Source organism: Centroberyx affinis, unplaced genomic scaffold (assembly GCF_046629955.1).
Source record: "Centroberyx affinis isolate AG114_WGS23_722 - 3 ecotype Tasmania unplaced genomic scaffold, CSIRO-AGI_Caff_v1 ptg001465l_1, whole genome shotgun sequence".
Taxonomy (NCBI): Eukaryota; Metazoa; Chordata; class Actinopteri; order Beryciformes; family Berycidae; genus Centroberyx; species Centroberyx affinis.
Genome location: NW_027279934.1, coordinates 19,822 through 43,213, shown reverse-complemented (window position 1 = coordinate 43,213; position 23,392 = coordinate 19,822). Strand labels below are relative to the sequence as shown.

Below are 23,392 nucleotides of genomic sequence, written 5' to 3'. Positions count from 1 at the left end.
GACGATCCATCCTCAGGTCATTTCTGGGACAGTAGGAAAGAGGAGAAAGGAAGTGAGACACAGGAGGGGGTCCAGGCTGCATCCAATCCAGAGATCTAACACATTCCACACCATTCAAAATCACATTTATATTTCAGTTGTCTGCAGATTTCAATTGTCTGCAGAATTTATATTTCAATTGTCTGCAGTTGGGTGGTAAAGGAATACTTCCAACAGTGTTTTGTATTCTAACACAAATACAAAAAAAAACAAACATGGAACTGTATTTGGTTATATTACCTAAAATAAAGCATTCTGATTACAGATACTTGCGAAAAGTTAGAGGATTACATCTGGGAATACTTAAAAAAAAATATTGTTAAGTAATCTGAAACTAACTGAAGGTAATCAGAATGCACTACTTTTGTATGTTTGGGTAACTCCTTGGATTACATTACTGATTACACTTTTGATAAGGGAACTAGTTACTGTAATGGAATACATTTTTAAAGTGACCTGCCCAGACCAGATGCCAAATACCTTCAAACTAATGAAATATAGCGTGTCCATTCATTAACAGCCCGTGAGAGAATGTTTGACACATCAGTGGGTGTTTTAGCAGCAACACATCGATCCACATGCTGAGTCGTTTCTCACTGAAGCTCTGTTTGTATGAGGAAGTGGACTTTACACCTACATGTGTTATCTTCAGATTAGTGAGAGTCACAAAGTAACAAATAGCTATGACTATTGACAGACAGAGTATTAATATACTGTAGCTAGTGCAGATAAGATATATGATAATAAGCTGTGTTTGCGGCTGGTTACAGTACAGCTGAAGCGCTCCAGACGTGCTCCAGCAAATTGTTGTTTAAGGGTGGTCCGATGCTGATATTTTCGTATTGAAAATGCCAATAGGTGATATTTTGTGCCCATATTCAGTATCTTTAAATTCAACTATTTTCATGCCAAAAAACAGAAGTAGGCCTATTCAGTGTTTCCCCCAGAATTTTATTCTTGGTGGAAAAGCCTCAAACAGCTTTCACACCAGCATCGTTTGGTCTGGACTTTAGGACCTTTTTGCTAAGTTTGGATCATTTTGACATGTGTGAACCACGCCGCCAAAACCTCAGGTGAATTTTGGAGCCAATACGGAAGTGGCGGCAGGCGGCAACTCCAAACCATAGACCGTAAAAAAAGATCGACGGGTAACACTTTACAATAAGGGTCACTAAGTTAAGGGTTAGTTAATGCTTAATAAGCATTAACTAATCCTTAATTAACAGTTAACTAATGTGTAATTTACTAATGGTGTTCATAACTAACTAAGGTATTAATTTATACATTATTGAATAGTTTATAAAGATGACAATGAAATAATGTATAAATTAATACATTAGTAACGAATTACCAGACACATTAGTTAACTGTTAATTAAGGGTTAGTTAATGCTTATTAAGCATTAACTAACCCTTTACTTAGTGACCCTTATTGTAAAGTGTTACCGATGGACGTAGTGAGTGTGATGTCACCCATAGGCTTCTTGAAGGGCCGTTTTGAAGCCAAAAGTTTGGGTTTACCATTGCTGCCATGTTGACATTTTTTTTTGTAGTTGTGCAGTTTGGAGTCCTTTTTTAGAGGAATTACCGCCTGCCGCCATTTCCTTATTGGCTTCAAAATTCACCCGTGGTTTTAGGCGCTTGCTCCAAACCCGGCCCAACTCCATGCAAGTCAATGGGACCACAACCCAACTTCTCACTCAAAATATAAAGGTTATGGTCTCAGTAGCTAATTTAATTTCTTCTGTTGTGTGTCCGTATGGCGATAGTCAAAATAATTGCATCATTAACGGGATATAATGGTTATAAAACGGGATTGTTTTCCTAGTGATTGACAGGTTTCCTGTCCAGTGATCGACAGGTCGCCGATTACGGACCAATAGCAGGCAGCGCTGCGGCTCTGTGACGACCCTCAGGCTCACTTAGGCTGCGCTGACTCCAAAAAATGTCAACATGGCGGCAAAACGGCTCTTCAGAAGCCAATGGGTGATGTCAATTATTTTGAAAAGCACTGACTGTCATTTGTTTGAAGATTTAATGAAAGGCCAATACCAGAAAACTGATATATGAGTCTAACCCTATTGTTGTTTTTCTTTTGTGATACTTTAATGAGGTCAGAGGTCACGGTCAGCTTGAACCCCGGTCCTCTGGGTGAGGGCCTCTCCAGCTGCTAGACCATCCTGCTGCCAACAAAAGACAAATGATGGAGTCTTTCTCTCAAATCAACAATTATTGATACGCATATGATAGAGATATGTATCTATCTATGTAGACAAATTTCTACCCATCCATTGATATTTCAGAGAGTTAAGCTGATGTCAGTCTGTGATCTGTCACTTGGCTGCTGCAGTGTGGAGAGACGGCCACCAGAGGGAGGCGGTGAGGTCAAACTGTGCCAATCCCAGGCATTACTGTAACACCAATCTGTGTAGATTCAGTTCAGTCATCCAGGTAATAAGAAGTCCAAAAAACAAACAAACAAAAAGAGAACTCTTCATTTTATCTCCAGTGGATTTTGTTTTTATATTTCTTTGAACTACCAGTACTTTAAATAGTAGGCCTACTTAATGCAGGTTCTGAGACTCCTAATTCACATCCCACTACTATAATTGGAGAGCGGTTTGTGTGTTTGTGTGTCCCACCATGGAGGAGAGGAGAGAAGAGGAGAGGAGAGGAGAGGAGAGGAGAGGAAGAGAGGAGCAGCGGAGAGGGGAGAGGAGAGGAGAGGAGGAGAGGAGACAAGGAGAGGAGAGGAGGAGAGGAGACAAGGAGAGGAGAGAGGAGAGGAGAGGAGAGGAGATTAGGAGAGGAGAAGAGAAGAGGGGAGAGGAGAGGAGAGGAGACAAGGAGAGGAGAGGAGGAGGTTATAAATTCTAGTTTAGTTTATTATTGGTAACCTTTCTGTGTGTAAATTCTCATTTTTTCCCCACAGTGTGCACATGCCTTTTACTCTCCTGTGATGTTGTATTGTATATAGTTTAGTACTTGAGCACCCAGAGGGTTGATTAGTTTCTGGAATTGGTTTTAAAGAGCACAGACACACTCCAGCTTCATTTGTTTAATCGCTATTTAACATTCCTAAAATAGCACATAATTCCCATACTATTTTCATGTAATGCATCTTCCAGCAGTGCAGGGAGGCGTGGTAATGTGATAAAGGAAGCGCTAATTACTACCAGGTGCGTTTCCCTGTAAAAGAACAACTTTATGCACAGGTGTTTATTCACCTTGAAAAAGGCACAAGCCGACATGTCGGTGTTTGATAATAATTATGCATTATGCATTGAAGCAAGAGCGTGTATCTTCCTCCTCATTTAAAGCCAAAGTCTTGCCAGCAGTGAAAGAGTTAACCTTGACAATTACATCACTGACTTTGTCCGCCCTTTCCCATCTTTTTCATCCCTCCCTCTTCATCCCTCCATCTCCATTACTCCTTTCTCGTCTCTCTATCCCTCCTCCTCCGCTCCCTCTCCATCCTTCAGTCTCCTCCCTCTCCATCCCTCCTCCCCTCCTGTCCGCCTGCCCAGCCCCTTCATTAACTCCAGTATGAAAGGGGAGCCTCTTGCTGGCAGTCACACTACCAGAGGCACAGAGCCTCACTGGAGCTTCACTCACACACAAAACACACACACACACACACACACACATTCACACACACACACACACACACACACACACACACTCGCTCAGGCCCTGGACACACAGATACAGTTGGCTCCCAAATCATAATCAGTCTACTTCTGAGTGAGGCCTCAGTTTGCCAAATCTCTCTGTCTTTTTCTCTTTTTTTTTTGGACATGGAGCTCCACAGCATGCGTCAGCCCTTCCTCCACGGCCACCTGGGTGAGGAGAAGCACCAGATGCTGAACCTGAACCAGCGCCTGGAGGCCTACCTGGGCAGGGTCAAACTCCTGGAGGAGGAGAACGAGCTGCTTCACAACGAGATCCAGGCTCTGAGGCGCAGCAACCAGGGGGCCTCATCGCGCAGGACGGGCCTGGAGAAAGAGCTGCGCCGGGCGAGAATGGAGGTGGATGCAGCCTGGAGGGAGAGGGACCAGACAGAGATGGAGGTCGGAAGCCTGACCGAGGAACTCCGAGCCCTGGGCCTGCACAGGCAGAGGGAGGCCGAGGCCCAGATGGAGGCCAGGACGAAGCTGGAGGAGAGTAGGAGGGAGATGGAGGAGGAGCAGAGGGCCCAGATCTGGCTGAGGGAGACGGTCAACCAGCTGGAGAATGAGATCCAGCTCCTGATTCAAACCCATCAGGAGGATGTGGCCCACTTGGAGGCCACACTGACCCACTCCACACACGCAATGCCACCCACACACAACCAGATGCCCAACCTCCTCCAGCTGGGGCAGGAGTACTCCCAGAGGGCCAACAGGGCATGGCAGGAGGCGGCGGAGGCCTACCAGGGCCAGGTGGCTCGGCTGGAGGAGTCGCTGAACCAGGCCAGGAGCCGCTTGGCCCAAGTGGGCCAGGAGAAGAGCGAGAGCCAGCTGAAGCTCCAAACCCTGCAGAAGGAGATTGGCTCGGCTCAGGACACCAGGCTGCATCTGGAGAAGACTGCGGCCCAGCAGAGAGACAGGCACAACCAGGAGATCCAGCAGCTCCAGGTAAGAGAGGCTCTGTATCTGATGGGATAGGATAGTTTTCTGTTTTTTTTATTTTGGTGTCATTTTGACGGTAAATATAATTTTATGATTGTATTGGCTCCATGCTTTAACATTGCCTCTAGTAGAACAGGTCTGCACTCAGAAATATGCTCCACCTTTGAACATTTTTTGTCCAGCACCAGTTAGAAACTTGAATGTGCGTATCAAAACATTTCTTTGGTCTAATAATAAACATAACACATATAAATCTATTAAACATTATAGTGGAGATGGATTTTCAAACTAGCATGGGTCTTTTACTCAATACACACAGCGTTGTCATTTAAAAATCATCCAAAGCATCTTGGCTAACTTCCACCGCAAGTGAAAATCTACCCAACAAGGTCATCGTCTATTGCTCATGAAATGGGCAATCAGTCACAATGTTTGATGTCTTTGTCGTAGCTTCATGTGGCACAAATAGACACCGTCAGGAATAGTGCGGTGACAAAGCATGATGTCATGTGGACAGTTGATGAACAGATGCAATGATGCCTCTGTCTCAGCAAGACTCAGGAGACAAATGTGTTCGGTTTAACCCTTCTAGACTGTGGTCTTGCCTCAAAGTCCACTTATAGTACTTGAGGATCTTGTTTCCCCACCACAATGACAACATGACATTTTGTACTACTTGATGTGTCATTCCCTAACCAACATACAAGGCCTTTAATGTTCTGCCTAATATCCTGCTGAAGCTTGCAGGAGTGTGGGTGTTTCCCCTGGACCTCCCTCCCTCACTTTCCTCATTTCATATTCTGATGAAATTAAAACATTTGGGTGTGAAAAGGCTTGGCGGACTGCACATGTATAGGTTGGGGGCTGATGGATTAGTTCTGGGTCACAGCGAAGGTCAAGCAACCTTATAAAGCATTTCTGAGGACAATGCTGGCTGCTCTGGTGTGATCCTATATGACTAGCAACAAGTTTCCAGGAACTGCTGAGTAATTTGCAAGTCTAATATTCACCCACAGTGACATGTTAAACTCAGCAACATCCAACCAGTTGCCCTTAAAGCAATATTCCACTCAGTTTTAACATGGGGGTTGTTTGGCACTTGACCGCCACGAAAACAACATAGATACTTTTGATTTGTTTGACACTTTTTTTTGGTCACTGCATAATTCCATTTGTGCTATTTCACAGTTTTGATGTCTTTACTATTATTCTAAAATGTGGAAAATATTAAAAATAAAGAAAAATGTGTGTGTCCAAACCTTTGACTGGTAGTGTACGCTCAGTAAAATCCTGTAAAATCTGGCCCTACTTCGCTTTAATAGGACCAACTCTCCACCACATGTTGTGTTTTCCTAACCATAGCAACAGTTACATTTGTGTAACCCACAGTACATGGTGCAAACAGGACAAACTAGACTGTTTATGTGGTCTCACCCTACGCTGAGAATGTTTTCAAGCCTTTTTTTTTTTTTTTTTAACCTCTTCCTTTTCCTGTTTGACTTCCCGTTTTGGCAGGAACACTTGGCGGGTCTGGAGGCGGAGAGGGAGGAGCTGGGCCGGCAGATCGATCGTCTCCTCGTGGACAACCGAGGCCTGCTGCAGCTGAAGATGTCTCTGGGCTTGGAGGTAGCCACCTACAGGTACAGCAAACCGTCAGCTGCTGGTACACATCCAGCAAAACCCATTTATAGAGCGCCTTTAATATACAGGTTTGTCACAAAAGGCTTTGCAGAAAATCAAGGACATAAATACAGATAAAAGGGTGAAATGATGATAATAACAACGAGTGAGCAGATCGCATATTCCAAGATACAAGGCCAGGCACCATCTTTGTCCTCTCTACATTTAGAATTACATATATGGATTCAGGATTCAGTCACCAATCAATACTGACAAATATTTGGAAGGTTTCATTCCAAAACTATCAATATATATGGATTTTGGAAAAACTGAGCTACCTGAAATGCATCAGTCAAAATTTCAAAAACACAGATGATTCTATAGTAAAATATCTTAATATGATATTCAACCCTAACTTTAATAGTAACCCACAATGGTTTCATTTTAGAAGTTGTAGTTTTGAGTAGTTGTATTTTTTTTATTTATTTATTTTTTTTTAAATCGTGTATGCAACATTTTGAAATGAAACTCTTTATTTGCTCTAAACATTAAATCATTGATTCATCAGTTCTTCAGTTTGGAGAAGCAGAAAGTGGAGACTTGCAACATGTTAACCACTTAGCATTGCATGTAATTGCATCACTCATGTGTCATTGCGTTATATCTGGGCAGGATCCCATTGATGTATAAGATAAGATAAAGGAAATAGCTACTAACATAGAATAAAGGCAGTGAACATAATATACAACAATAGAGACAACAGAGATAGAGAAATAATGAAATAAATGCAAATAATAAATGCAATTCGGATAGTTCCGTGGATATATTCCTGAGGTATATAGTATCCCTGTGCAATAGTCAAGTCAAAGGTCAAGTTCACAGTAAATGTTTTTCTGCGCACACAATGCTTCCATTTGCCAAGAAAGAAATATATCAGAAATATACGGTATAGTTATATCTTGCTATCAGATTTGTATCAAATGATTTTGTGATTAATAAATGGGCCAAAAATCTCTTTTAGAGTATGCTTATTGTTGGATCATTGGATATTTCAGACAGACAGGTTTGAAATTAAATAGCAGACTCAACATATAACAGTTCAGCAGAAGCCTAAGGAGTGCTGCCTCCCACATACAGTGTGCAGAGAAAAGTTTTGTGTTGGAGAAGTCAGCCTTTGTGTTGACTTTGATATGATAGGATGCCTTTTCTGGAGTGTCAGTTTATAGCTTTAATGTCAGGTTGCTGTGTAAAAGGAGAAAGTTTGGCTTCACAGAGTGATGTAGAAATATTGAGACTTTGCCAGGTTGATCTAAGGAAGCAGCCTGTTTGATGTCAGACAGGTATGTGACGAATGCTGCATTTAATGTTTGTTTGAACATCCTAAAAGGGAAACGCAGCTCCCACATATTTTTGATGTTTGTTGGAAGCCCTGTCACTCAGAATGTCAGTGTACTAACTAAAGTATTTTCCTAAAGTATTTTCCAAACATCCTGAGTTTTTTTTTTTTTCAATGTTTTATTGCTAATATGAACAAAAATATGAACTCAAGTTAGTTTATGGTTATGTTCACACTGCAGGCCTTCACACTCAATTCTGAATTGTTGTTCATGTCAGATTTTTTTTTTTGGTAACCCATATCTGATACCAACATGAACTGACCGATGAAAAGACATGAGTGCGCAAAGTAACAATAACAAAAGGTGTCACATCCGTTTTTGTAACTCGTTTCGAACACAGTTCAGTATGAGCTTTAAAGTTTTGACTGAATTGAGGCGTCTCCCTAAATTCCAAACAAGTCGGCTATTTTGCTCTCTTTCCATTGTTGAGTCTTGTTTCCTCCATGCTAATGCTGCTCAGCCAAGCTGACGTGGAGCCAAAAATATGACTATTGTCTCAGTTGAATGACAACTGAATGATTTACTTGTTGTCATGGCAACTGTAACAAATTGAGTAAAGGTACACAAAAGCACACACATCCAATCTAGTACTAGGTGCTGGACAGAAAAGCAGTCCTTAAAATGTCCTTAATATTAAAGGAAATATTTCCTTTGTCCGGATTGGAATTGACAAAATTCAACAAATTCAATTTTGTTGTCCACATTGATTAGAAAACATCACATCTGTGTCACATTTGAGGGGGAAAAAATCAGAATCGGGACACTTTCAGCTGCAAAGTGAACAGTCTATGAGAATGTTATCAAACGGCGAAAGAAAAGCTGTGAGAAACACACAACGCATCCAGTTGAGCTATCATTACTACCATGTCAACACTTGATTTACACGATTAGTTTAACCCATTCAAACACTGCTTCTCACTAACAAGCTGGACACCGCCCTTCCCCCAGAGAGAGACGCTGATGAAATAGAGCTGTCCGCGGTCTTCGTCCAAGAGGCCACAGCCGTCTGGACAAAAGGTCGTCCCACTGAAAACACAGCCTCTGCTGTCTTGGGCAGAGTAACGTATCCATTATGGAGCTCTATAGTGGCGTCTCCTTTCTCCTTTTCTCCCCTCCTCAAAATATTGACCCTCACCCTTCAGCGAGTAGTCACCGATTTATGAGCTATGGGAGTCTAGAGTAACAGGAGTATGGGGGGGCGGGTGGGGAGTGGGAGAACCTAGAGGACAAACTTCAATGTCATTCACTACGCATCAGGCTGTTAGATCTGGATGTATTGTATTGTTATGTTGTTGTTTTTTCAAGATACAAGATATCAAGATACAAAAACGACACAGAAAATTAGTTAATTTGCTATAATTAGCTGCTATGCAGCTATGCGCTAAGTGTGTATTGGAATGGGCATTGGTGTTGTCCACATCTGTGAAAGCAAACAGTGGCATTAGTGCTGCATGGGCTATTCATAATATCAGCTGTCACTGTGTGTATGTGCGTGCATGATTGTGTGTGTGTGTGTGTGAGAGGAATTGATGCAGAGGTTTGTGCCCTGCAGATGGTTCCTCAATGGCAATGCCATTCCCCCATTAGCATAACAAGAGGCCTCAGTCTGCTGCTGCAGCTCAAGAGCAACAAAAGTTGCTCCTCACTCCTCTTCCCACCCACTGCTCTGTGTGCAGCATCATGTTGGCATTCCCCCATTCACAGCTCTTCCAAATCCCAAATGTAACAATATTCGTAGTACTGTGTAAGAGATGTGCAACTTGAGAACATGAAAAAAACAATTTCTCTTCTCATCTCTCTTTGCAGAGCTTTACTGGACAACGAAAGCCTCAGGGGAGACATCTCTTCAGTAAATCAGCCAAGAAACATCTACATCACAGGTAATTAAACTAAACAACATAAATAACCGATATGTCATAGTGACTTCATCGCTGTAGTGTTCAGGATCACAATATGTCACATCGATCTTCTCCCTTATTTCCACTCTCCCTGTATTAATAATCCCCCTTTGTAACTGTGTAATTTCACTCATAAGAAGCTCCTCAATGTGGCAGACTTGTCTTGGTACAGTTTGTAATCACATTAGTCTAAGTGGGGAGGGGAGGTCTTGGCTAAGGGGGCTGAGCTCGGCACTTTGGGTACGGTAATGCAAGCCACCTAAGATGGTCCCCAAAGGTTATTGAGCCATATGGCTGTGCTTTCCGGTAACTTAGACCATGGGGAAAGGAAGTGATAATCAATACCTCCCCATTAGTGTCTAACCTCCATTGAGAACATGTATTCTAATAATGCCTTTGGGAAGCGGTTTGCAGTATCTCTGTCATGTTAAGATAACTGGAGATGCTTTGAAATACTAGTCAGATATCGGTGGAGGCACTGAACTCAATACAATGTAGTAGTTTTCAGGAGATATCAATGCAGGGTGTTATTTGTACAGTAGATAGGTTTATTGTATATTCATGAGCTCTCCACATGTCATCCACAGATGCAGTTTCATGTCCTCAAGGGGTTAGAAAGAATTACCAGACCCAGCTGTCTACTAGCCACAAGACCACTCCCCTCTCATCTGTCCATAGTGTAAGAAGCAGATCCAAACCAGCCATGATAACTACAACATCAATCTGGACTAGAAGACCTGTAACCCTCAATGAAACTCCAGAGATGTATTGGAGAAAAAACGCAGAGAATCAGATTGGACAAGAAACAGCAAAATCTACAAAGTCAACAACTTGGGCAACACCTTACCCAAAAGTACTGCAGAGCGGAACAGTTGAACACTTCAGACCGCAGGAGGTTCATGAAGAAGTCACGTATGCTGAGCCTCTCTCTCCTCCCAATGAGCAAGAGCCTCTTGCAGAGTCTCTGGTTGGATCAAGCCATAAGGAACCAACTGCAGGGGAAAAGGAAAGTGAGGAGAATTGTAGCATTCTTGATGCTGGACCTCCTGAGGAAGGACCAGTTGTGGAGTCAGCTGTTAGTTATCAGGTTGAGTCTGGCCTCAGCTGCGAACCACTCTTCAACAATGAAATTAGGCAGCATCAATATACCGCAGGGAACCTCACATCACACCAAGTCCAAATGACAGAAGAGCCCTTTGGTTTCTCAGATGAATCTGGTAAGGATGTGCCTTTTGAAGAGCCTGCTAAAAAAGAAGAGATGCATGAGCCACATGCTCCAACTGATGCATGGGTGGAGAAGGAATTGATGATAATGGGCAAAGAAGCAGAGCATGTACAAGAAGAAACCTCAGATTCTGAAACTGAGGCAGTGCTTGAACCAACGCTTGAGTCTGGCACAAGCAGTCCAGCTTCTGAGTGTGAGCCCGAAGAAAGTATGTTTGACCAACTGGCAGAGTTCAGTCAAGAGGAAAATATCTCTAATGATGTTGCAGGGGTGATAAGCCAGCAAATAAGGGGTTCCATGGCAAGAACAAATGAGAAAGAGTTTGAGGATAAGTTGTACCCTGATGGAGAAGAGATGGATACGTGGGACAGTGTGATAGAAAAAAAGGTTGACCTGAAGAAAGATGATGGCATGAAAAAGGATGAAACTAAAACCCAACATGCTGAACCAGAGGAAGACATATCAGCAAGAGAACCAGAGTGTGAAGAGAAAGAAATTAGGGAAGAAGTTGCGTCTGTAGTACTGCATGACGACAACATGACCTCTTCACTGATGGACACAAAATTAGAAGGCAATGGGCAGCATGCTCTTTCAGACCAGGAGCATGTACAGATCCCTGACAAAGATGGAGAAGAAAACGACGAAGAGGAAGACTCTCAAAATGTCTCAGTGTCATGGAGGACCGAGCTGGAAAGTGACAGCTATGCTCAGGATAACACACTCGCTGACACTCGACCTCTGATTCGATACAAGAGTGACGAGACTGATGCCAACACCCAGGCGTCGCACATGGATGAGAGCGAGTCCAGTGAGGGTGAAGAGGACAAGAAGGTTGGAGACACAGGAAGTGGCATTTGGAGTGAAAGCAAGTCAAAGAAATTTGGAACTATGGAGGATCTGTGCGAAGAAGCTGAAGGGGAAGCATTGGATGAGGAGTATGATCTGGGATATACTCATATTGAGGACAGGGATGTTGGCCATGATAGGGATATAAGTGAGCATGCTACACTGGAGAATGATGAGAAAAGTGCAGAAGTTGAAATGATCACGAAAATAAGTGAGGGGCATTCCGATGAAGAAATGGAAGAACTTACCAAACCGGTGGAACCCGTGGTATTCTCAGATGTAGATTATGACGAGGAGTTAGAGAGCGTGGACAGGCTTGTGGAACAGGAGCTAGAAAGTTTATCCACAGCCACTTACAGTGCACACTTTACACAGCAGCAGGCCAATGAGAGCGAGGCAGTGCTAAATCTGCAGGAAGAAGAGGAAGAGGAAGAAGAGGCTGACAAAAGAAGAGAGGACATGTTCTCCTGTGCAGAGCCTGAAGTGACAGCACACCACAAACTTACATCTTCCACTACAGTTATCGATCAGCCTTATGAGCACCCATATTTCAGTGATAGTTCAGTAGAAATGCTTCACACAAATGCCTTGGCTGAAGAAGAGGTCCAGCATAAAGACCAAGGAACTATGGGTGCTCCAGAGAAAAGGGAGGAAGAAGAGGAACCAAATCTGTCAATGGTGACTCATGCTGACGTAACAGAAGATCACTCTGTCTGTAGTGACCTCAACAGCAGGCCTGAGAGTCAGATCAACATGAATAACTCAGATATGGAAGAATCCAACAGCTCTGAGGATGAGTCGCCCAATGCGAGCCAATGCTCTCAGCCGATCTCCACAATACATGTAACAGCAGATCAGGAGGCTGTATCTGTGGAAGAATCCGGTGCATCTCTTGAACGTTCAGTGGAGGAAGTTGCAGACTGTGAGGCATTTCCTGAAGTTCCAGAAACAGCTGAATGGGAAGTCCTAGAGAACCCAAGTGAAGACTTTGAAACCAGAGGTCAGAATGAAGATGATCAAATATGTGATAATGCACCTGAATCAACTCAAAGCTATTTCCATGATGAAGGTAGCACTCATCAAGGTGCTATGACACAGAATGAGGAGTCCCCCGAGATTTCCCCTGACAGCATACCGGCCGAGGAAGACATATTTCTGGTGAAGGACTCAGCAGAACCTCTGAAAACAAATGGCAAAGACAAGGACCTCCATGGCTTCTTCAGCTCTGGTGTAAACAATGACTTCTGGGGTTCCTCCTTGGAGACAGGTGCCACCTATCAACCGGATGATTCCTATAACGAAGCAGCTGAGCAATCCAATCAGAATCTAGGCTTTGGTGACAGCCTAGTTTGGGGGAATTTGGAAAACCCGAATGTGGCAAATGGGAACTCCAGGATGGATATTGACTCATCTAAGGCTGCGGTCGCTAAGGAAGCGGAGGAACAGAGGCCTTCAGAGGTGAAGCAGTTTCGTAGAAATGTCGATGAGGAGGAGTTGGACCATTCTGAGGATTCTGAAGATGAGGGTGAATCCTGGTCATCTGGGGAGGAATAGGTATACAAAATAGTGAGAAATCAACAGTTAGAGTAAATAAAAAAGAGTTGAACACATTATCAGTATTAGTGAGATGAAAATTAACTTTTGCTGCGTAATGCATCCGTTATGAAAACCAAAGTTGTGCCTTGGTGCACACCCCAGTGACGCTAACCACCAGTGTGCCAATTCTATCTAAAGACACTGAGCACTTGCCCTGTTTCCTTACACTGGCATATTTGACTAACCATGTCCTATTCTTGCGTCCTAATTGTTCTAACTGTTCGTTGTTGGTGCGCACGTTACGGAAGAAGGTTTGAAATTGCTGCATGAGGGAATAGCATGATGACAGAACAAAGGGTGACATTTGAAAGTCAAAGCATTCATTGATTGCTGCCTAATCTGATTGTACTGAAATCAATGAAACTAGAAGGATAGTATTCCCTGTAGGAGCTGCTATTTCACAGTGTATACAAAAGACAGCTAGTTGTTCTAGTAGTGAGTTAGCCCATTTCACTACACTACAATTAACTAATTTCTTTGTGCATGTTTTACACGTATGTAGAAAGAATTGTTTTAAAAGGTTATTTATGTTAAATAAAGATAACAACATGTAGCCATTTGGATTTGCAAACCGTGTTATGTTTATTTGCTTGGTATGTAGGGATCAAATTGATCTGACTTCATTTTCATCAGTAAAGTTTCATTCTGCCTTGGTACCATTTTGGTTCAGAATAAACTGTAGATTCAAGATATACTCGGTGTGTCATTATTTTTTTTACTTTTTACTTATTTCTTGTCTTGTTTGCTTGCACAGTGGAACTGATTTCTGCACCATAGCCCTCACAATACTGACAGAACTCATGTAGGTGCAAATAGATTGCTGAAGATTCCCTGTGGTCAGCATAAAAGATTATCATCATCATTATCATTGTGAATAAAACCATTTCAGATTATAGTTGTCTGATGGAAAGCTGTGTGAAACTCCTTCAGACCCTACTAAACATAACATTTTCCTGCCAGAGTTTTCATTTCTGACGAATTGGCACTAGCCTCCTGTTAGCATTTGTTAGCAATGGAATTTGTTGGCAAGTCAATGAGGTATGAAGCCATTACTGTCAGTCTCATACAAGACCTTTCATGTAGTTCTATTACTTATTCTTACAATTAGTACAACTGGATTTTGCACTACCATTGCTAACAAATACTAGGAGGAGGCTGTTGCCACTTTGTCAATAACAAATACTACTTTTGAAAAGTTTTTCAATGCCCTATGAAGAGACTTGGTTTAGTTTAATTAGTAGATAAGAGTGATGTGATCAATAGGACAGGATTCTGAAATTCAGAACCTTTCCTTTAAGAGGGGGCTTTGTTAGTGATCAATAAAACTCTGAACCTTTCCTTTAACTCACAATACAGTTGCGTCCTTAAGACAAGGTCAAGAAACCAGCTGCTTGCTGCCTCCAGCAACATCCATCTCTGTTTCCTCTGGGGTTTGCATTGAGGAAGACCCACAGGCTGTGTGTGTGTGTGTGTGTGTGTGTGTGTGTATGTGTGTGTGTGTGTGTGTGTGTGTGTGTGTGTGTGTGTGTGTGTGGACTTGGCTGCATCCCAGTTTCGCTGACCTCAAATCAGGCAGGCTAACAAAGCGGCACCGGGGCCCTGCACAGCAAAAAACCGTCCCATGGGAAGGCCAAGGAAAGAGTCTGAACCAGGGAACAATGGGTGACCTCACCTCCTCTCCTCCTCGTCCCGCTTCGCGGCCCTCCCCCCCCGGTCCTCCCCCCCCCCCCCCATTTTGTCATTCATTAGTCAGTTTACTGAACAATGACGGCTATTTTAGTGGCCGCTCGCCTCCTCGCTGCCCAAATCCGCCCAATGAGAGATGAAGTGAGGAAGGAAACCGCAGACGGTTGTGCTGGAATGGCATGACGGCAGCTGTCTGGCATGTTCTTATTCTGCCCACCAACAGCGCTCTCCTGCCCAGGACTCTCACTAGATAACCAGTAGTTGTGATAAGATGAATGCTATTGATCCCCAGAGAGGAAATTAGGTCATCGCAGCAGCACAGAATTAGATATAGATAAAAATACTGATTAAAGATGTAGCATCTTCAAATCTGATTCCAGTTCCTGTAACTTTAGCTAAGCATGATGGACTTGTTTGCACTCTTTGCTGTAATTTCCCACACAAAGAAACCACTGATTATGAGCATCAGTCCAGACTTCATTTTGTAATGCTAGACTTTCCAAGCATGAGCAACTGCTGGTTACCAGCTCCTCATGCTTAGAACCTTTGTGTTTTTGATTGGTTTCATGTAGTTGGTTGGATTACGTTCTCACTCCTAAAGAAACGGACCACCGTTCTCTTGTTAGAGGACTGAGACTCTATACTGTGACTCTCTGTTATTTGGTGCAAAGGTCATTGTTCTCACCTGGACAAAAAAATAATCCAACTAAAAGAGGAAACACTGCAGAGTTTGAATAAACCGTGCATAGCGTGTTTGGTGTGAACGTGCTCTTATGGTCCAGCTGTGACCAGTGGCTATAGGCTACTGTTTATTAACATGGGGGAGGAGTGTTTGTGTGTGTGTGTGTGTGTGTGTCAGGAGGGACATAAACCTCTCCCAGCTCTTTGTGGGAGTGTGCGCACTCTCCTCTGATAGCCATCTGCCATCCATTATCCCGTCTTCTTCATTGATTTACTCCTCATGTCATTGCTGTGGAGGATGGAGGAGCTGCAGAGCTGAACTGAAACATCACTGTTTTGCAGCAAAGTCTTCAAGCTAAGCAGCTGTAAAGGCTTCACCGACTCAATGTGATGTCGAGAGCAAACTTCTGACAAAACAGAAGCAGGTCTTAAGTCAAAGTTTTCATCCATTTTTATCATTAAATTACTAAAAAAAGGAAAATTGTTTCTACCCGGACAGAAAAACACCTGCTTCCCTGCTTTCACTAAAACACTTTGGTGACAAGTACATCAGGTGACAAGTTTCTTAAAGGGTCTATGTGTAATTTCTGGTCCAATGCTGGCCTCTATCGTTCAGCATTGTCATGGCAACAACACTCTGCCCACCGCAGAGCGAGACCATCATCAGCACGGTGGGCAGGTTGGACTGTTTTACCGATTTACCGAGCAGATTTTTTTGTTTCAGTGGATGTGATCAGAATCCTGACATCACCACGACTCCTGCTGTCTGTGGATTTCTGGAGCATATCGAAGGTATGGAGTCGCTATTCTGTGTGTGAAGTAACTCCACTTCCTTGGCACATAAATGGGCTGTCCGTTAAAATTTGGAGGATTATATACATGCCAAATTTACCAGAACATCCTACCGATTGCTAATAAAGTCTCAAATTATATGTTCAGATGAGTGTTTTTTGGCGATAATTAAGTCAAAAACAAATTGCCAGATTTTTGAAGGGACCTTGGTGTGGTAGGAGGGCCTTCAAACAACAAAAACACACAGCCTCGGCCCGCTCCTGTGTTTTTGAATGCAGAAATCTCCTTAGCGTGTGCGCCATGGCTGCTCACTTTGTTGCACTCACTGCCATTCAGCAACCTGATACTTACTAGTCATATTATGACTTAAAATTGTGACTGTGAAACATTTTGAATCTTCTTTTGCGATCCCATTTGTCCTCATTTAGACCCTCTGAGTCATTTTGGGCTAATCTGTCTCATCTGTTCCCAGCTTGCTCTCAATTGTTAACAGGTTGAGTCATGGCCATTTTAAGGGCACACAGATATTTGTCACATCTGCTGTCAGGGCACGACACTCTGACCTTTGACCTCCTTATTGTTAGTTGCTTTTGATGTTGGTAATCTAGGAACTGGAGCTTATTCCACTGTTGCACTCATTGTAAATCGCTGTGGATTAAGAGCATTAGTTGAAATGTAAATGCGCACACACACACACACACACACACACACACACACACACAAGCTCTTATGGATGCAGTTCAGACAAACGCCTTTCAGAAGAGATGACTGGCTGCAGTCATGGCTCCATCTGTCAGGATCCGCCCGCAGTCCTGCATCACTCACACATCAATTATGTGTGAATCATCCTCACATGTCAGCGAGGGTGGATTTCTCTCGTTACTGTAACTGAGCAGCTTTTTTTGTGTACTAGTGCTTTTTTTTGAGTATTTTTCAAAGTCAGTCATTTTACTTTTACTTCAGTATGTTTTGATTGAGGTATTGTGCATCACTACATTTTAAATTGTATCCATTACAGAGTAGGCTACAGATATTTGCAGCCTCTCTATTAGCATTGCATCAGAAACTGGATGGTCATAGTATTGTTGAATGAATTGTGTTGATTCATTCTTTTCTTTGTTAATGCACTTTATACTGTGATTTTTTTTTTTTTACTGAAAGAAGCTAGTTTGAACTCTCTCCTCTTGTCCTATTTGGGAAAGATTGTATGAAACAATATCTGTTTTGTAAAGTAACTCAGTAAATTTTACTCTAATTTTGTATTTGTAACTTTTTTATTTTGTTTAATTTTATTATTATTTTATACCTTTTTTTTTTTTACATTTAAATGAAACAAAAATAAACAAAAATAAACTTTAACAAAATTAAACAAAACTGTATTATTATATGATTTATATTTGTAATTTTTTACTAACTTTTACTCTAATTACAACTTAAACAAGGTACTTTTCCCTTAGATTTTTACACCAGTAATTTTACTTCTTCTCAGGTAATATTTTGTGGAAGTAACTGTACTTTTACTGGAGTACTCTCTCCATCTGTGTGTAGGCTATAAGGCATTTATCTGTATCACCACACCGTCAAATCCCGTCTGCAGCCACAACAGACATAATCGTCAGCGACCGGCCGCCGACCTCCATTAGAACAGAGCAGAGGTTGCTCTGCCATGTGCAATCCACTAATGACAGGCGAGGCCGGGGAACTGATCTGGGATGAATGAGGTTTCAGGAATGACTTGTGAATAAAAAATAAAACCCTAATCCTCCACGAGAAGAAGATTTGGAAAGTGCGTGACCCGGATGTTTGAGCTCACACTCGTCTATTTTGATAAAGACAGAGAGGGAGTGTCGCTGTCTCATCTCTATCAATATGACACAGTCTCATGTTCATGTTCAGTAAAATCAGGCTTCACTCGGAGCGGAAAAGGGGATGGGGGTCTACCTAGAACTGTTTACATCTGAAGAACCCCTGTTTTTATTGGAAAGGTTCCTCAGAGGCTCTTTGTAAGACAATGACAATGAACAGTAAGGTTTTCAGTCTGGATTTAAAGACTGATTTATAAGTAAGTGATAAAACTTTAAAATCAATTCTGTGGCTTACTGGCAACCAGTGTAGAGATTTAAGGACTGGGGTGATGTGGGCTGTCCTTTTGGTTTTGGTCAGAACTCTTGCGGCTGAATTTTGAATAAGTTGCAGGTGCCTGATGGTCTTTTTAGGAAGTCCTGTCAGAAGTCCATCGTAGTAATCAATTTTGCTGGAGATAAAAGCATGAATCAGCTTTTCCAAATCTTGTTTTGTCATAACGTCCTTGACTTTGGCTATGTTTTTAAGGTAAAGGGATTTTGATTAAATTTGTATCTATTTTATTTTCTTTTTATACTTGTATACTTCAATCTTGCATGAAAGGTGCTATATAAATAAAGTTGGATTGATTGACTGACTGAAAGGTTCTATGTGACACCCCTGTGCAGAACCTCTATAGGAATAGCTCTTGATAGAACCTCAAGAACATGTGAGGGTTCTTTGTGGAACCTTTCAGTAAGGGTTCTAGGTGAATCCCTCTGAGGGTTTTCCAGGTTTAACCCTCAAAAGCGGCTCCAACTAGTTGGGCTCTAGTGGAATTCTAGTTCTAGTGAAAGAACTCCACATGTGTCCGGCTAGAGCTTTTATTTGTAAGTGTGCAGGTCTGTAAAGGGATCCAGACTGAATGGGATTCTGGGAAAAATCAAACCCTGATCCTCCATGTGAGGAACATTTAGAAAGGCTGTGACACTCGTCTGTTTTAATAAAGACCCTCATCCATATCAGTGAGATTCAGATGGAAACGTTGGGTAAACAGAAGCGAGGTGGATTAGTTCTCCTGCCGGTGTGTGTGTGTGTGTGTGTGTGTGTGTGTGTGTGTGTTGGGGGGTGTCGGCCACCAGATGCCCACACAGTAATCTAATCAGCGGCTGGAAATTGAGTTATGTGAGCGGCGGCAGACAGGACACACCCAGCCTGCAGGAACACACTCTGCACAGCAGAGAGGAAGTGAAAGATGAAGATGGAAGAAAATAGTGTGTGTACTGAAACCTCTCTCTCTCTCTCTCTCACACACACACACACACCTGCAATAAAACACACACATGCATAATTCAAATTTAAGGCAAAGATTAGTAAAATGACTACAAGTCTTCCTCATTCACACACACAAAGATTACTAAAATGGTTAACATCCTATCCTCCACCCCTCTCTCTCTCTCTCTCTCACACACACACACACACCTGCAATAAGACAAACACATGCATACTTCAAATTTAAAGATTAGTACAAGGACTACAGTTCTTTCTTGAGTACACACTAACACACACTTCACACTTGAGAGAAAGGCAAAGGAAATCCTCTCTCTCTCACACACATTTGTATTACTATTCTGAGAACTTTCACTGACTACATTTATTCCCTAACCTAAACCTAAAGATAATCCTAATCCTAATCTTAACCCAACTCCCTAACCCTACACTAGGCCTTTAAAGGAGAGGAATGGCCACCATGTCCTCACTCTGGAGGATTTCTGTTTGCACAGACGCAGACAGACAGACAGACAGACAGACAGGCAGAGAGACAGACAGGCAGAGAGACAGACAGAGAGGCAGACAGACAGACAGACAGACAGACAGACAGACAGACAGACAGACAGACAGAGAGGCAGACAGACAGACAGAGAGACAGACAGGCAGACAGACAGAGAGACAGAGAGGCAGACAGACAGACAGAGACAGACAGAGAGGCAGACAGACAGAGACAGACAGAGAGGCAGACAGACAGAGAGACAGACAGAGAGGCAGACAGAGAGGCAGACAGACAGACAGAGAGGCAGACAGACAGAGAGGCAGACAGACAGAGAGACAGACAGAGAGGCAGACAGACAGAGAGACAGAGAGACAGAGAGACAGACAGACAGCTGACTGAACCGTCTGTCTGTCTGTTTATTCTTAGCGGCCTGTTGATCCAGGAGAGAGAGTCTGTCTGAGACATGAGCTGACCGGCTGCTCCGGACAAACCAGCTGACTGCCGCAGCTGACAGGGCGGTGGAGAGAGGATGGGATGGGGAGGGGGGGGGGGGGGGTCCAAATCCATCACCCCACCCCACCCCACCCACTCCCCTTCCTCCACCCTCTTCTCTTTTGGGAGTTTTAGCTATACTGTCATTTCTCAGAGGCAGAAATTATCTCATTAGTCACTCATTTGGTCGCTGGCAGGAAATCTTCTCCTCCACACAGGAAGTGACAGATCTTTTATGATTGAGGGTCAATAAATGAAGCACCATCAAACTGTATATTCACTGTCAGAACTCACCTTTCTCATATTCTCTTGTGATTGTATTATAAATCAATTTCCCTTTAAAATACACAATGGAAGAGGAGTCAGGAACGCTTGTCTTGTAACTCTGAATTGGTACTTTTCATGTTGTAACATCAACTGAAGGGTCACATGCTCCTCTACAGTTTGAGTAAAATCTCAAACCTCTCGGGCTGATCAAACTCTTTCAAACTCACTGCATAAACTCAAAATGGTTTTGACTTCAGACCAAGAAGCAGGCTGTTTGTGTTAGTTCCTGAGTAGTTGATGTTTTGGAGGTGCAGCAGACACTGTGTGTTTTCTGCACTGGCCTTGCAGACGGAACTTCCTTCAGGATCACAAATGACACTGCGTTCTGCATCAGGCACTGCAGAGCCACTGTAACAAAACACTAGGGTGCCATCTGGTGGTAAAAACACGGTACTGCATCAACCTCAGCGCAACAACAGAACAGAGCAGATGACAGAAAGTCTCAATAAAGACACAAAGCCGGGCCTCTGTGTAGGTCAACTTGTCTATTTAATATATAAAATACGGTAAAACATACGCAAAAAGGGGGAGGGGAAGAGGGGACCAATGGATACTTTGGTACAATAACAAACACTTTTTTTTGTAAAAGCAGTATAGAATTTGTAATAACATATCAGTGCATACTTTATTTATGAAAATATACACAAATTGTATATCATTCTCCAAAAACAACAGAAAAATTATCTTTACAACAAAAAGAAAAAGCAGACTAGCCGAACACAATATATTAGCTATAATTTATTTTAAACTTTTTTCTTCAATTTCTATTTTTTTTTTTTCTTAAATTTATTTCTGTGTGATGTATATTTGTGTCGATATTACATTTCAGTATTTTGTTTCCTATAACATGATTCATTCTTCGCTCGTTTTAGCGCCCATGCATCGACATCGTTGTCCGGTCAGAATAAGTTAGACGTGTCACGCTGCCCCACCCCCCCCCCCCCTCCCCTCCCCCTCACCCCCCCCGCGCCCCCCGCCCCCCTCGCCCCGCCCAGCTGGACACTGTAGGTTCGTACATCCGACTAAAAACTGCAGCATTGAACTGGTGCTTTAGCGCCTCGCTCCTAATATCACTACGGCTGTGTTGTTTTGTTTCATAAAAATCGTGCAATATTAGTAACACCCTTTTTGAAGAAAAAAGAAAACAAATCCCAAAAAAAGAAAACAAAAAATATATTTATAGAATATTTTATATAATAATAATAATAATAAAATAAAATCAAATTCCAAATAAAACAAGATGCCTAACCTACACAAAAAACCGCAGAGAGAAAAAAAAAAGTAAAATTGCCATTTCTATATCATCATGACAGTTTCCATCAGCGATGGCTGTGGTAGTGATGATAATAATAATAATAGTAATAATATCAATTATCAGAGAACAGTTAGAATAAAAACAGACGATAGAACTGTCACCAGCACAAAGTAACACTGGAAAGTGAGTGAGACTTCTAAACATCATTATACATGAGGAAATATATTTGGGGGGGGGGGGGGGGGGGGGGGGGGGGGGGTTGTGGGTTTTTAAACTATTTCTCATGACGATTGTCTTTCCGTTTGGTGATTACAGCGACCCCTGGTGTTGCTCTGAGGAACGTGTCAGACGCCTCGCCGACACGACTACATCTCCCATCAGCCCCTTCGCAACAGACGCCATTCTGTTTTTGATTTTTTTTTTGACGAATCCACAAAAATCCTCGAGGTCGAGTTTTGTGTTTGTTTTGTTCAAAGCTCAACATTCTAACAGTCTAAGTGTGTGAGTTTATGCTCGCTCTGTCACTCGCTCAGAAAAACTACATAGAGACTCACACACTCGTCATAGAGTGTGAATAAATGTGTGTGAGAGTGAGTGAGAGAGAGAGAAACAAGAGAGAGAGACAGAGAGAGGAAGATGATGGTAGTAGTGTGTGATGAAGTGGGGTTAGGGTGGGGAGGGGGGGTTGGTTGCCCATGGAAACGACCCCGATATAATTTGACTTGTCGATTTGTTGCTCGACGACATCTACAAAAATTTTAAAAAACAAAACAAAAACAAAAACAATAAAAGAGCCAGTGTCATTTCAGCTAACACCCGCTGTCTGGACGGAGTAAACAGAAAAGAGGTGTGTGTGTGAGTGTGATTTGAGAGTGTGTGTGAGTGTGTGTGGCACATTAAGGTTAAGCCTGGCGGGGGTCAGATGGAGGTGAAAAGGCCGGCCCGTAAGAAGGATCTGGTGGCGATGTGGTAAAGTGGACAAGTGTGCGCTGGATTTGGGAGGTAGTCATTAAAAGATCAGACTGGTGCTGAGTACCTCCGGCTTAACCGCACCCACACCCAACCTGCCTCCACAGCTTTTACCCAGCAAATGGATGGACACTGAGTGCTTTTAGAAAGAAAAAAAAACAAAACAGAAATTTGCACTCTTGACCTGTATTTTTTTTTTTTTTTAAATCCATCCACCCTAGCCCCCAAATCACATGTTCCTACATTTATAGAGTACAAAAATGACATCCTTCATAGTTCACAAAATGCACAAATGCACTATAACCGCTTAATGTTGTTTTTTACCTCTCCGTAATATAAAACTACAGCCGACCCGTGTGACAGGTGGAGGAGAGGTCGTTTAAATATACACACATGGCTTCGCTTCT

The 23,392-nt window shown here is 42.6% G+C and overlaps 1 protein-coding gene across 1 annotated transcript; it reads left to right on the top strand.

Moving 5' to 3' along the window:
* Window positions 1-3,830: 3,830 nt before the first annotated feature.
* nes (nestin) lies at window positions 3,831-13,735 on the top strand. The gene is made up of 4 exons (XM_071526821.1): window positions 3,831-4,654; window positions 6,164-6,288; window positions 9,472-9,545; window positions 10,151-13,735. The coding sequence occupies exons 1-4, from the start codon at window positions 3,836-3,838 to the stop codon at window positions 13,186-13,188; spliced, it is 4,056 nt and encodes a 1,351-aa protein (XP_071382922.1). The 5' UTR covers window positions 3,831-3,835; the 3' UTR covers window positions 13,189-13,735.
* The last annotated feature ends 9,657 nt before the right edge of the window (window positions 13,736-23,392 follow it).

Excerpts from the sequence above, each read along its gene's own strand:
- nes (XM_071526821.1), top strand. The coding sequence starts at position 3,836 with ATGGAGCTCCACAGCATGCGTCAGCCCTTCCTCCACGGCCACCTGGGT. Across the intron at positions 6,289-9,471 it reads TTGGAGGTAGCCACCTACAG|AGCTTTACTGGACAACGAAA; the intron begins GTACAGCAAACC and ends CTCTCTTTGCAG. Across the intron at positions 9,546-10,150 it reads AAGAAACATCTACATCACAG|ATGCAGTTTCATGTCCTCAA; the intron begins GTAATTAAACTA and ends TGTCATCCACAG.